Below are 15,026 nucleotides of genomic sequence, written 5' to 3' on the forward strand. Positions count from 1 at the left end.
CCTTCTTTTTGGAATGCGGGCTGGGCCACGCTTCTTCATCAGCAACTTTTCTAGAAATTTCAGCGTATATTGACAAGCTCCGAGATCGCCAGCCAGGGTTTCTTTCAGCAGCGTTCTTGGAAGGAGGAAGGACGGGAGGGTTGGTAGTGTTTGCCGGTGTTCCCAGGATCACTGGGATGAATGGGATTACAGTTAGCCGCGTTTAACCTGTTTTCTCCAATTCGGTGCTTGGCGTTTCTGTGTCGTTTTGCTATTTTGCATCCTTGGTATCGGATGTGTAATTTTTCTTGAAGTCTCTTAGTTCATTAATGAATCCATATTATGATAGTCAAATTTAGTGTCTTGTATGTAGCCAGAGAGTAAAGATTCCGTTTCGACTCTCGAGCTAGTAGGAATGTGTTCAATGCTTGTGTTTAATTGACTCACAACACAAGTTAGACTGTCGTAAGGACATTTAACATTACTACTTTAGAACCATTGGCGTTCACATAAAGTTCCAGCTATCCAAGTTCTAAAAGCATTTATTTTGCCGCTTATTCTGTGCTGGGAAAAACCAGCCAAAGCCCCTTGTACAACTTGTCCCTACGATGCTTCCAATTGAGAAATAAGTTCGATGAATCTGCCTTTTGTATTAACCTGTTCCGACAGAGGCACCTTTATTTCTTGTCCAGTTGATAGATTATTACTGAATATTTACCACTGTGGTTTCATAAATTTATTCTCTTACCCACGCCCAGTCTCTCCTGAAATTTACATTATCAACATTTATTCGTTTGAGATGTGTAGCTCTAAACTTTGTTATAACCCAAATTACATTTTATTGCATAGTCTGTTTTCTAGGAGGCAGTAGACAGACATGTTCTTTAAGCTGGCTAAAAGTGCTTGGTGATGTTCTTTTGAGGGTCATGCTGTGCTGTCTTTTTTGATGGAATATGAAAATAATCTATAAAATGCCACGCTTTTGCTTTGCTTTTTTTTTTCTAGAGGAAGTCATTTCCTTTTTTTAAGGAATGCAAGATTTCGCTTCAGCAAAACAGTAGATCTAAATTGTGTTACACAGTACTGTTTTTGCTTCCAAGTCTGCTGAAAAGGCTTTTGTTTTTGCTAACTTGTTCTATGTTATCACTTGTTAAATAATGCTGAATGTAATCCTGTGATCCTATTAGTTTTCCTTTTATTTTTTTTTAACCTTTTATGATTTGCTCTGCCGCCCAAATAGTGTTGGCCATTACAGTTTTCCTTTAGTAGTGCCATAAAGGTCGGAAAGAGCTGTGTTGTCACCAATTTCTGTGAAAAGACTATAAACATACTGCTGAATCAGTGCAGCTCAAAACTTGGCACCCTGAGATGTGGGGGGTGGGAAATCTGGAATTTCACACTTCAGGTTGGATATTGTGTAAGCTTACCTTATGCTCTGCAGAGCAGTTGGAGATTCCTTTTTTAGTGGGATGCTTGTCAGATGTTCCCCAAAGCTGAACCCAGGAATAATGTAGGCAGCATGCCATTATCCTCAGCTGCTATAAGCACAGATGTTCTATGCCATAGATGTATGTCCACAAAATGTGTGTAATTTTAGTAAAGGTATTCGTTAAACATCTCTGATTATATTTTTGTACCTTCATTGGGCTTTTCATATAAATATTCATGTCTGCACAGAGAAAATCTTTTGTTAGACCATATGTGCCCCCTCCTCTGGACTCCCACAACAGTTTGTTCAGAGCACATTGTAACCTAGCTGTTTATAAGACACACACACACGCACACACACACACAGACACACACGCCCTGAGCTTCTTGGGGGAATGGATGGCACACTTCAGTTTTTCTGTTTCCTCAGGGTCAAGAATAACTAGGTGGTCATTAAATACTACATAAATCATTTTTGTTCCTTGTTCCATAAATAAGTCCTAATTACCCACTTAGTATTAGGTATGGTATGAGATTCTTGGAAAAGAATGTTGCAACAGGTGTGGTCTCTGCATTCGTGGAGCTTATAGACCAGTGTGGGGAAAAGACCAAAAACAGTACAACAAACAAAAAAATTCAAAATGTGGTAAGTGCTATGAAAGGAATATTGCACTGGAGCCAGGAAGGGGAATTTGCTGATTACAAGTAGAAAGGTTACAATAGCTGTAGGCCTGTGATCAATATTTATAGTAAACTAGATTCCAGATAATGGGAAGTTTTTCAGTTTAAAATATTCACTTTTACTATTATGATTTATGAAACATATCCTCAGTTAATAAGCTGTGCTACAAAATTACAAATTTATAAGCTCGTTGATGGCCTTTCAAAACATCAGAATAAATTCTCAGTTCCTTACCTATAAGCCTTCCTCAGTTCCTTCCTACAAACCTCTGCATTGTCTGGCTTTTCAGACTTTATTGTATGTCACTCTTCCATCTGATTTACTGCTGTCGCAGTGATCCCAAAGATACCTGAACAAGACTTGACTCAGGGCTTATTCCCTTGGACAGTTCTTTCTCCTGCTTTTGGAATGGCTACCTCCTTTTCTTCCCCTGAATTTGATACAAATGCTACCTCTTCATAGATTTCAATTACCTTATCTAAAATGTGCACCCCTAACTATTTTCTGGCTGCACACTCTTTTCCTCATAGCCCTCATCATAGTATGTAATGCTGTTTGCTCATTTACCTGTTTTTAGTTATTTTCCATTTGGACATGGGAACCGGGACTCCCATTGTCTGTCCTGTTTACTGCACCAATATAGGCTGAATGCATTTGGAACTTGGAGTTCATTTTCTCATAAAAACTTATGACTGGTGGTTGGTAGGCTAGCCAGCAGTGATTTTAACTCCTTACATTAATTGTTTTAGTTCCTTTAGTGTGGCATAGGCCTGACTCTATGTAAAAATTTCAAGTGGCTAGAATAATTTAGTAGTATTTGTTTCTCCTTTCCGTATTCCCATCCCACATCCTATTTCCCTTTCTCTCCATATAAAGTTCGATCTTCCTATTACAGTCACCTACCCTGTTGCACTCCCTTGAGATATGCTTGCTTTTCATGAGCTGAAATGCAAAAGCTCCTGTTTTTTTCTTGAGATGGTTTGAATTGCAGTAGCGTCTAGGTCCCAGATGTTATGGGATGAAGGGAGAGTAGAGATGGGCTTGTGTCAGCTACGACAACCTCTGTGTCTACCTGAATGTAGTGAAAGTAGGTGTCTGTATGTCAGGGGCTACATGTATCGGAATTTATATTTGCAATCTTGTTGCTAATAGCTTCACAGAGAGACAATGTTGCCAAATCGCAGTGTTTAAAAACTCCTTGGCCTTTTTTCTTGTATGAATTATGCAAAGGCTAGATCTATGTAAAAATCTAGAAAGGTTTGTCAAAATGTAGTTTTTTTAAAGAGAGAAATAAAAGGTAAAAAAAAAAATGTAGGTCACAGAGGGAAAACACTCAGAAGGGAGGTATCACTGTATCATATAATCCTGCCAAATGCTCAAATTTAAAACCATTAGGATCAGTTACTTGTAGTTGTTTAGTGTCTTTAGCATGTCACCTGTTTTTTGTTTGTTTGTTTGTTTTGGTTTGTGTGTGTGTGTTTTTTTACAATAGGAAAATGGAACACCACAATAACAAAATGTAAATTGAGTTGACTAGACTTTTTCTTCCCATTTTAAGTTGAATTCTATAAGAACTGATTTATTGGGGCGCCTGGGTGGCGCAGTCGGTTAAGCGTCCGACTTCAGCCAGGTCACGATCTCGCGGTCCGTGAGTTCGAGCCCCGCGTCGGGCTCTGGGCTGATGGCTCAGAGCCTGGAGCCTGTTTCCGATTCTGTGTCTCCCTCTCTCTCTGCCCCTCCCCTGTTCACGCTCTGTCTCTCTCTGTCCCAAAAATAAAATAAATGTTGAAAAAAAAAATTAAAAAAAAAAAAAGAACTGATTTATTATAGCTTCCAAATGTGAAGATGAATCATTTGACCACAGAAAATATGACTACTATAAGGCTAAGTATTTGGTGGCCTGTCACTTTCTCTAAAATGATTACAAACCAGTTGTTTGGCATTAATCAATTGCTTTGTGACACAGTTGGGTGTATGGAAGAATTCTTTGAAATAATAAGATATTATCTTTGGTTTGCCTTAGTTTAAAAAATTATTTCAGTATTTTTATACTTCAGAGCACTTTAGTTAGCACTGGCGATTCTTTTTAAGATTTTTGAAAATTTATTTAAAGTAGTTGATGATTACAGTAACTTTTCTGAACCAGTTATTGAGATACATGATTGAGATTTTGGATGTCACTATAGATCATTAGTGACATTGAAACTTTAGAATTTGATATGTATGGGAATAGGAGGAAGAAGTCTTGCACATGTTTAATACCGGGTCCATTGCTGAGATGTCCTAGTCCCTGTATCACATTCTTTATTCCCATAGTGCAACATTTCTGGGAATTTCATATTGCATTTTGGATAGCTTTCTACCAGAAGATTGAAGTATACCTCTCTTGGTTCATTGCCACTACCCTTTTAGTTCTATTGAAATTGTTCCTTTCTTTTTCCCCCCTTAATCCTCTTATGGCTTCCCTCTCTTCTGCTTTGTAACCATGAATTTCCTGCAAAGTTCCTTACTCTTTTCCTTTTTTCTTCACACTTAATCCATTCGAGAAATTTTCTACTTTCTAAAAGAACTAGACTTTAACTTTTAAGTTGATAACTTGAAATTTTCATCTCTTGCTCAAACTCCAGGTATTTGATCTTGTCTGAAGCATGTCTGCTTAAAAGTTATTTCTGTGTATTTCTTACCTCCATCCCTAAATCCCCTTCCATCACCCTTCAAGCCACAATAACTGGTTTACTTTCCTCACTTCCCTTTTTGACAGTAGTACCACTAGTATCTGACTGTTGATTCATGTTTTCTTCTGTTCCTCCAGCCTTCATATCTAATTCCTAAGTGCCTTCCTAGGATTCTTCCTTCTTTTTTTTTTTTTTTTTTTTAATTTTTTTTTCAACGTTTATTTATTTTTGGGACAGAGGGAGACAGAGCATGAACGGGGGAGGGGCAGAGCGAGAGGGAGACACAGAATCGGAAACAGGCTCCAGGCTCCGAGCCATCAGCCCAGAGCCTGACGCGGGGCTCGAACTCACGGACCGCGAGATCACGACCTGGCTGAAGTCGGACGCTTAACCGACTGCGCCACCCAGGCGCCCCCGATTCTTCCTTCTAAATAGAAGTTACATACAGATTTGACTTTCACACTTCCATTTTTACTACCCTCGTCAAATGTTTGAGGTCACCATACTAACTTTTGAGTGTTCTCACTTTGTGTTCTGATAAATATACATATATATATATATATATATGCATATATGTACGTATATACCCATACATACACATATACACACATATATACATGACTCCCCTTTAGTCTTGAATATACTCTTGTCATTATTTTCTTATGTTGCTTAGTGATTTACAATAATTATGTTATCTTTAATCTTTTCTAAGTCAAGTACAAGTACTTTTGGGATTAAATTTAAGGTCCTTTATGAACAGTCATCACTTAACACACTTATACTTTTTTTCTTAACTACCTCAGTTCATCAGGTCACTCTGCTAATACGTGTATTCTGTCCTCTTAAAGTTAGGTTTGTTACTGCTCTTCACCCCTGCCTAAAATACTCTCAATATCCCATTCCACTAATAAGTTTTTTTTATCTTTCAGTTTAGTTTAGACAGAAACCCTGTGTTTGTGTGAACCCCACTTACCAGCTCTATGAGCTTGGACAAGTTAATTAGCCCCTGTGCCTTAGTTTCATTTTCTGTAAAAATGGGGATAATTAATAATCCTGACCTAGAGTTATTGTGAGGATTAAATGAGTTAATATGTGAAACGTGCTTGAAGCATTAGTACACAGCAAGTGCTCAATGTTAGCTATTAGCATTAAATAAATAATCTGATTTAAAACCCATTTTATTCAAGTCATTCCTCTGATATTATTACTAATTTGCTAGTTATCTTTGGGTATGCCTTTGGACCTAAGTGTCCATACATGTGAAATGACTAGATCATTTCTAAGGTTTATTCCATTATATTACTGAAATCAGAGTGATATAGAAAAAAAAAAAAGTGAGAGCTTTGAATTCAGTCAGACAAACTATAAGGTTTCGGGAACTATGTTACTATTAATTCCCTTAATATTTTTCACCTGAGAGTGAAGTTATATGACTTCTTTTGGCTCACACATTTAGTAAGAATTAGAACTAAAAACAGGTCCCTCATGTTCTGATCCCTGTTTGATATGCATTAGTCTGTTACCAGTTTAAACTTTACTGACATTGACATAAATAGTGGCTGATAGATACATCTTTTTCTCTTTTTTTCAGGTAAAGACCAGCCACAAAAAGCTGTGAAACAAAAGAAATTATTCTCTTCAAATAAAAGGCAGCCAAGATCCATGAGTGGGCATCGGTCAACAAGGAAACGATGTGGAGATTCTCACCCGGAGTCCCCTATGGGCTTCGGGCATATGAGTACTCCAGGGTGTGTATTAAATAAATTGTTTCAGTTACCTACGCCACCATTGTCAAGACATCAACTAAAGCGGCTAGAGGAACACAGATATCAGAGTGCTGGACGGTCCCTGCTTGAGCCCTTGATGCAGGGCTATTGGGAATGGCTAGTTGGAAGAGTTCCCTCCTGGATTGCCCCAAATCTCATCACCATCATCGGATTGTCAATAAACATCTGTACAACTGTTTTATTAGTCTTCTACTGTCCCACAGCCACAGAGCAGGTAAGGTGAATTTCTTAACAGATTTGAGCATTTGTTATATACCCAAAACAATGTAATTGGGATTTTAGGTCATTTTTGCTAAAGATAAGATGATTTGACAATTATTTATCAACTGTTCTAAAAGATTGTATCACACATACTATTAATAAATCTTATAACTACAGTCTATTTTGTATACTCCGCTTATGAAAACCAGAAGCAAAGGGTGGAGTCTGATTCTGGTAGGTATATTAATGTCATCAGAGATTAACATGTAAGGTAATCCTTTTAAAATCAGTAAATCTCAATACAAAAAAGTTTTTTTAATGGCTGGATTTTTTTTCTTTTTAATTTTTTAATTGCTGAGTGAAATCCTAGCAAAGTTGAAAATGATCAGAGAAAAAAGGCTCTGGTAGTGAGATGGCACAGCTGTAAATCAGTCTTATCAAAAGTGGTTTCCTCTCGGGGCGCCCGGGGGCTCAGTCTGTTAAGCGTCCGACTTCGGCTCGGGTCACAATCTCGAGGTTCATGAGTTTGAGCCCTGCATCGGGCTCTATGCTGACAGCTCAAAGCCTGGAACCTGCTTTGGATTCTGTGTCTCCCTCTCTCTCTCTCTCTCTGCCCCTCCTCCACTCACAACTCTGTTTCTCTCTCTCTCTCTCTCTCTCTCTCTCTCTCTCTTTCTCTCTTTCTCTCTCTCTCAAAAATAAATAAACATTAAAAAAAATTAAAAAGTGGTTTCGTCCCCATTCCAGTGAGAATTGTTTGAATATCCCTTTTCTCTTCCCATAAATACATGTGACAGATAGACCTCAGATATATCTCTATTATTCTAACAAGGCGAAAAAAGTTCTGTTCTGTAGCCTGCACTGGCTGCCTTGAAGAAGAGAAGCAGTTATTGCTGACAAGGACTGTCTGCTTGGGCCCTTCGGTACAAGTCTCTCTACCGCTGGTCCCGCTTTTTACCCTCTGTACCCGTTACTTAAAACCAAAACTGAAACTAGAGCTCTTCATCAGAATAGGTAAATTGATGTTTATCTCTTTGGTTTTGAAACTTCCTTGATAAAAAGGGAACTAAAGTAGTTAGGTAGATGGCACAACATTTGTTGTGCCCCTCCGAATGATCAGTCACACCAAGAAGATACAAGGTGATTCTCAACGAAAGGTGTCAAACGTGACTCTGAACCATATGAAATCATAGTGGTCACAAGGATTCCTTCTCTTCTTTTAAGCTTGAAGTAATCATTTTTAAGTAGTCTTTTCAGATTATTCGTTCTTTGTGATAAAATTATCACCATCCAACCCCTTGTCCCTTTCTTTTTTTATCAATTCATTTGTTTCTCTCTCTCTCTCTTTTTTTAATATTTACCTATTTTTCAGAGAGAGAGAGAGACAGAGTGTGAGCAGGGGAGGGGCAGAGAGAGAGGGAGAACCAGAATCCGAAGCAAGCTCCAGGCTCTGAGCTGTCAGCACAGAGCCCAACACAGGGCTCAAACTCATGAACTGTGAGATCATGACCTGAGCCAAAGTTAGATGCTTAACCGACTGAGCCACCCAGGTGCCCCTACATACCTCTCTTAAAGTAAATGGCTACTGAATGTCACAGTTACTTACAAAACACATTTTTTTCCTTCTTCCAGTTCATTTCTTAATCACCCTTGAATACTTTTATTTTAATTCCTCTTCTCCTGTACAAATACAGTTCCAAACAGATTGTATGAATATATTTCTGATTTTCTATCATTTCCTTAACTATCTTGCTTCATATCAATCAGGAGACTTAAAAACCAGTATGATTGTTTAAATGTGTCCTGGGATTCTTTATCACATGTCCTTTGAACTATTTTACCTGTGACTTATTTGAGGACCTGATAGCCACTTCCAGAGGAACTTGGTTCAGGTCTCACACATCCTTAGAGTTACAGCAGAACAACAGGGGTGTGTGTTAATTCTAATGGAAGCCCTCCAACAATCCTAAGCCCGTTCCACAATAGGGGTCAGGGAATGAGAGCAAGTTTAAAGGTAGAGCTCAGCTACTAATATTTATTGAACACCCCAGAGTGTACCAGGTACCATGTTCCCTATAATACTTTTCCTCAGCCTCTGTGCTTAAGTGATTTGGAATTATTGGAATAATCTTAGAATTAGTTTAAATCTTTGAGGAAACTTCCAGAATGAGAACTAGTTGAATCAAATAGAACTTTTCAGAATGGCTACTAGGAGGAATGAAGGTAGAACATGACTGAGCTGCTATTTGTTTGGTGCTCTGCAAGGGAAGGTACTGTCCCACAAAGGCTAGGCATGGATACATTTATAGCTGCACAGTAGAAATCCTTGTTAAGCTTTAGATCACAGTGCATTAAAATAGGTCATGGCTGTCTTCCATGATATGCTCTTATTATCTCTGTGATCTTCAGTAAATTACATAAATTCTCTAAGTCACAGTTTATTCTTTGAAATTTTATTTTGTGGTACTGAAAGAGGTAAGATTATCCATTTATAGTACATAACATATAATGCTCCATAAGTAATTATTATTTCATTGGTCAAAAAGATTAAGTATGTAATATGTTCTTCCCCACAATTTCCCTCCCATTCCTCATTTCTTCTAATAAAATACTTACATATGAAAGCATGGGTATTTTTTTCTTTATCACTGTTTTGGAGTCAGAGAGTTCCATAAACTTATTACCCAGGGACATTCTCATTCATTATGATTCTGATTCCTTTGGGCCTTATTCCAGTGGGTGAGCATTAAATTTCATGTCTCCAGATATTGTGAACTTTCCATATATTTATGTTACTGATTTCTTTTAATACATTAGAGTTTCAGATACTAGTCTTTCTAATAGAAAAGAATGTCACTATTGTAATGGTTTCAGCAGAGTTTGCCTTTTTGTTAGAAAAAAAACTTTCCAGTAGATGGGAAAGGAAAATCAGTCCTTATTTTTCAAATTACTAAGGTAGAACTATAGGCTTAACCCTTTAAAAAAAAAAAAAAAGAAAAAAGCTCATCTATTTATTTAGAGAGCTTGCAAATGCGTGCACACAAGAAGCAGAGAGAGAGAAAGAGAGAGAATCCCAAGCAGGCTCCAAGCTGTCAGTGTGGAGTCCGACACCGCACTCAAACCCAGCAACCCCAAGACCATGACCCGAGCCGAAATCAAGAGCCAGATGTTTAACCAACTGAGACCCCCAGATGCCCCATCCCTTTTTATATGTATACCAAAATATACTTGTGATTTATTTCTGATACTATGTACTTAAATCTCCTTAGCTAGTAGCTTTGATTTTACTATCATAAGTTAATTTGGCATTTATCTTGCAGCTTGATATATGTTACATATGCTTGAGTTACCCTTGCAGCCTAAGACAGATCAAGGAAATTGGTATTAGCTATTTCATACACAGGAAAACTAGAACGAACTGAGCTGTATGTTGTCACCAGTAAGAGCTCTATCAGGTTTAATTAAAACTTTTTGAAATATGACCATAAGAGTTTTTAGTTTTAATGTTCATTTGTTTTTGTTTTATATTGCTAAATGAAATTCTTTTGATCTGACTTACTAAATGTGTGGTCCAGGATGGTAACCATAGCCACGTCTGGCTGTTGAGCACTTAAAATGTGCCTAGTGTAGCTGAGGAACTGAGTTTTTAGTTTTATTTAATTGTAATGAATCTAAACTAAAATAGCCACACATGGCTAATGGCTACTATGTAGGACAGCGCAGCTCTAGAGTTACTGGATTCCTGTAGGGGCAAAAAGCAGTAGCTTCAAAGTCTAGAAGGTGGGGCTTCTTAGTCACACGAGGTTAACCAATCTCAGTGAACTTGCGCATCAAGTATGGTTATGTAACCACAGTGATTGCTTTCAGGGTTTGTAACTCTGTCCTAGGGGAGGCTTACACTCTAGTCCTTTTGATAGCTTCAGTGTTCTAAAATATGAGACTCTAAGAAAATGTTTAAGAAAAGATCCTTGCCTTTAATATTGGTAACTAAATAGAAGTCTGAGAGCAGCCTCTTTGCAGTGAAGAATATGAATATTATTTGCAGCTCTGCATAGTTTTAATTTGCTGCTCTGAGCACTTAATACTCAGTTTAACTTGGTAGCCAATATCTGAGAAAGTACCTTGTGATCATAGAAATTTTTTCATGGCATGGGAAAATAGTGAAAAGTGATATAAAACACTCTTCTACTTTCTTAAAGAGAACACGCCGCATAGAAGCTCTCCTTTTTTAACACATAGCATTTCAATTCAGGATTAGTGGTTCAGTTTCTGCCTGGGAAAAGAGAAATTATTCCTTGAAAATGTGACCATAAATATTTGAAAAATACTGTTCTAAGCACTCCGTGTGCTAGATCATCATTTCCCTACTGTTGTTCCATTGAACACTGATGAGGTGTGTTGAAAAATAGGTTACGTGCTCAAATGAGTTTAGAAAATGGCAGTATGTTGTGTCTCCCTTCTGGGATATTCACAGTGTGCATTAGCAACATTAAGGGCTGGAAGGAGTCCTGCAGTACAGAAATGTTTAACATTGTTTAACCCAGTGTTTCCCACATGTGTTAAGCATGGAATTCATTTTCTTCATGCAATACCTATAAACATCCTCGAAATCCAATTTGGGAGAAACTGTACTAGATTATTCATTAATTGACTCAGCATAGTTATTCTAACTAAATGTTAGGAGGAATCTTATGGACGTTACCTAGCGTAATCTCTTAGATAACCTTACAAAGCAGTTATCCAGCATCTGCCGTGAGCAGCCCTCCAAAGCAAAGAATGTGATTCTTTTACAATTCTGATTGTTTCAGAAAGTTTTTCATTATGTAACCCTTGCATTCTCTCTCTTAGCTTCCAACTAGTTGTACTTCTCTGGAGAATGAAGACAAACTATCTGCAAGTAAACCGTTATCAGTGAAACACAGTAACGAATATGTCTTAGTAATTCTTGTGTCTTTTGTTTCACAGGCACCTCTGTGGGCATATATTGCGTGTGCATGTGGCCTTTTCATTTACCAGTCTTTGGACGCTATAGATGGGAAACAGGCAAGAAGAACCAATAGTAGTTCTCCTTTGGGAGAACTTTTTGATCATGGTTGTGATTCACTATCAACAGGTATTGTTGATTTTTTAGTGTTAATGATTAATAGTGATAAAATTAATATGATAAACAATGTTAGAATAAAAGGTTTATGGTGTTATGGTATCAGAATAAGTGATTTATATCAAATTTTAATGTTTTCAAAAGACTATAAATATGATTAATATTTGTTCATTGTTGGCTGTATTGGGAGATTTAGAAATTAAATTTCTACTTAAATTACTTTTAGCCTAAATATTATTCTTTTGGCACCTGTGATATTTAAAATCTTAGGGCATAATTATCATCAAAAATCTCATAAATTGTAGACAAGAGTACAATAGTGGGAGACCAGGACATCTGTGGTCTTTATATTTATGTGGATATTCTGTAGACATTTAAAATTATGTTGTAGACTTGCAGTATAACTGGCAATGAATGGGCTTGGATAAAAAGATTGGAAAGAGTGGTGCCTGGGTGGCTCAGTCGGTTAAGCATCTGACTCTTGATTTCGGCTCAGATCATGACCGTGTGGTTCATGGGATCGAGCCCGGTATCAGGCTCCACTCTGTCAGCACTTGGGATTCTCTCTCTCTCTCTCTCTCTCTGCCCCCCCCCCCCCCCGTCTGTTCCTCCCTCACTCATAATAGACTTGCTCTCTCTCAAATATTTAAAAAAAATTTTTTTTTAAAGACTGGAAAGAAAAATATTTACTAAAGTGCTGGCAATAGATGAGTTATATATTAGGTTATAAGCAATACATCTTGTACTGTTTTAAGAATACTATTTTAGTATTTGGAGGGAAAAAAGAGATTTAGAAACTAAATGACAGTTTCTAACTAGCCTTCCTGGTAGGAACACCCCATGCCCTCTGCCCTCACAACACGTATTTTTACTTAGTTTTTTCTGTTGGTTTCTTGTCATTTGGCATAGCATTTAAAATATTTTTTAAAGAAACAAAAACCCATGGTAGCTTTACCTCCTGAACTCAGATATGCAGATGTAGGTTCCTGTGAAAGTCATTGTTTCAGGGTGTCCTGACAACAGTTTCCTAAGTAGAGGAGAATGAATAGCTAAGCACTCATAATTCAAAGGACTCAAGAAACACTCAAGACTTCTACTGAATACAAAGGCTTAACGGGCACCTAATTTAATCAAGTGTATCCTATTTTTTTTACCTGTTTATTTATTTATTTTGAGGGAGAGCTTGCGTGCGTGTGTACCACAGGGGAAGGGGCAGAGAGAGAAGGAAAGAGAATCACAAGCAGGCTCTACACTCAGCATGAAGCCCCATGTGGGGCTCAATCTCGTAACTGAGAGATCATGACCTGAGCCGAAAATGAGAGTAGGACACTCAACCAATTGAGCCACCCAGGCACCCCCCTATCTTTTCTTTTAAGTGGTAATCTTTTTTGTGGTGTACTTTGAGTTCCAAACTTTTATAGGACATGTTTTTCTGTATAAGTCACCCATAATTATATCTGCTACGTATGAAAAGATAGCTATGGATGTAAAAAACAATCAGTCCTTTTGTGAATTATGTAGGTCTTTAGTGTTTCTTCCTCCGCCAGTAATCACTTAATGCGATATCTAATATGTTTCAGGCACTGTTTGAAATCCTTTACAATATTGATTTATTTTGTCTGGTTTTTATCATCATGTTACAAATGAGGTAACTGAGGCACAGGGGAAGTCTTTCTTTTTACTCTGTCCTGTAATTTTTTACTGTTCATCACTATCACTAAACTGGGAGGATACTCCAAAAAATGCTCAAGTATTTTAGTTGCTTTCAAGACCTTTGGTTCCACTGAGTGGTATAGTGAAAAATGGAAGTGAAATTATGGGGTGAAAGATAATGTAAAAGATTATATCCTGCTTTCCTGGAACCATAGGTACCTGAGACAAGATTGTACATTCATAGCACGTCTTTTTTTTTTTTTTTTTTCTTTTTTTTGCTTCATCTAAAAGCATTTCCAGCTCAGTTAATGTTGGTTATTGAGATTGTTCAGTTATTATCGTGATCTTTCTTTTGCAGTTTTTGTGGTTCTTGGAACTTGTATTGCAGTGCAGCTGGGGACAAACCCTGATTGGATGTTTTTTTGTTGTTTTGCTGGAACATTCATGTTCTATTGTGCACACTGGCAAACATATGTTTCTGGAACATTGCGATTTGGAATGTAAGTAACACTTAACAGTGATTTTTTTGTTTTCTCTTTCAGATATGGAGAATGTTGCTTTTACATATCTCAGTATTAGGAATTGATCAAAGCACTAAATTAGTTTAGCAAATAGAAGTTTAAAACTCTCATTATTGTAGCTGCCTCATGGTCTCTGTCTGTCCATCACACTGTTTAGAAGGAAATATTAGGACCTCCCAACCAATATTTTTAAAATAATATGAAAAGCAGTGGCCCCTCCTCACTCATACCCACTTGTCTTTCCCTCAGATAAATTCACTGTATTTTTCCTGTATTTACCTTAACTCCATGTTTTATTTTGACATACAAAAATGCATTTTCAGGAAAGATTAGATAGTTTATGAGAGCAGAGAGCAACTCTCATCTCTCAATATCATAGCTTAATTAGATTTTATTCTTTTCATATTGTTTGTGGGTCTATAAAAATCTAAGCTCTTAATAATTCAGTTGACATAAACACACCATATAGGTTACTACCACCAACAAATGCCCAAGAATTTAAAAAGTGAAATACAAACTCCTTTCAGACTCCAAAACGTATAGTTCCTACCTGTTGATCAGTACTTTTTCATAAATATTAATGAGTAAACTCATCTTGGAACAAGGTAAAAGGTGAAATTCACCAACTGGTGTTTAATTGCCACAGATCCGATTTACACGGCTCGAGTTAGTCTTATTTTTTTCATGGTGTCGAAGTAAAAGAGAAAGAACTTGAGAAAAGACTCTGAATACTTCATGAAATATCCAAATAAAATCTCTGATTGCAAACGATAGGAGAACATCTTAACCTAGTCTCTTTAAGATGAATCTTTAATGGATATTTAAATTTTAGATCCTTAATAAACTTAGTTTTCTAGCTCTTGTAAGAGCCAAATGCACAGAAATCCACCTGTTCCTTACAAATTCAGTTCAAATTGTTTTTGCTAAACTTATTTAAACAGAACTTAAGATGTTCTTAACTTATGACAGTAACAATAACTATTATTTTGGATGTTAACT

At 37.1% G+C, this 15,026-nt stretch overlaps 1 protein-coding gene across 3 annotated transcripts in view; it reads left to right on the forward strand.

The window, feature by feature from the left end:
• CEPT1 (choline/ethanolamine phosphotransferase 1) overlaps positions 1–15,026 on the forward strand; it is a 36,965-nt gene that overhangs the window by 593 nt on the left and 21,346 nt on the right. For all 3 annotated transcript variants that reach the window (XM_019837604.2, XM_006934996.5, XM_003990453.6), the window contains exons 2-4: positions 6,356–6,765; positions 11,718–11,865; positions 13,865–14,006. In XM_019837604.2, the coding sequence (XP_019693163.1) occupies positions 6,427–6,765; positions 11,718–11,865; positions 13,865–14,006 (629 nt within the window). In that variant the 5' untranslated portion in view covers positions 6,356–6,426. The remainder of the gene's footprint in view (positions 1–6,355; positions 6,766–11,717; positions 11,866–13,864; positions 14,007–15,026) is intronic.

This window comes from Felis catus, chromosome C1 (assembly GCF_018350175.1).
Source record: "Felis catus isolate Fca126 chromosome C1, F.catus_Fca126_mat1.0, whole genome shotgun sequence".
NCBI classification, from domain to species: Eukaryota; Metazoa; Chordata; class Mammalia; order Carnivora; family Felidae; genus Felis; species Felis catus.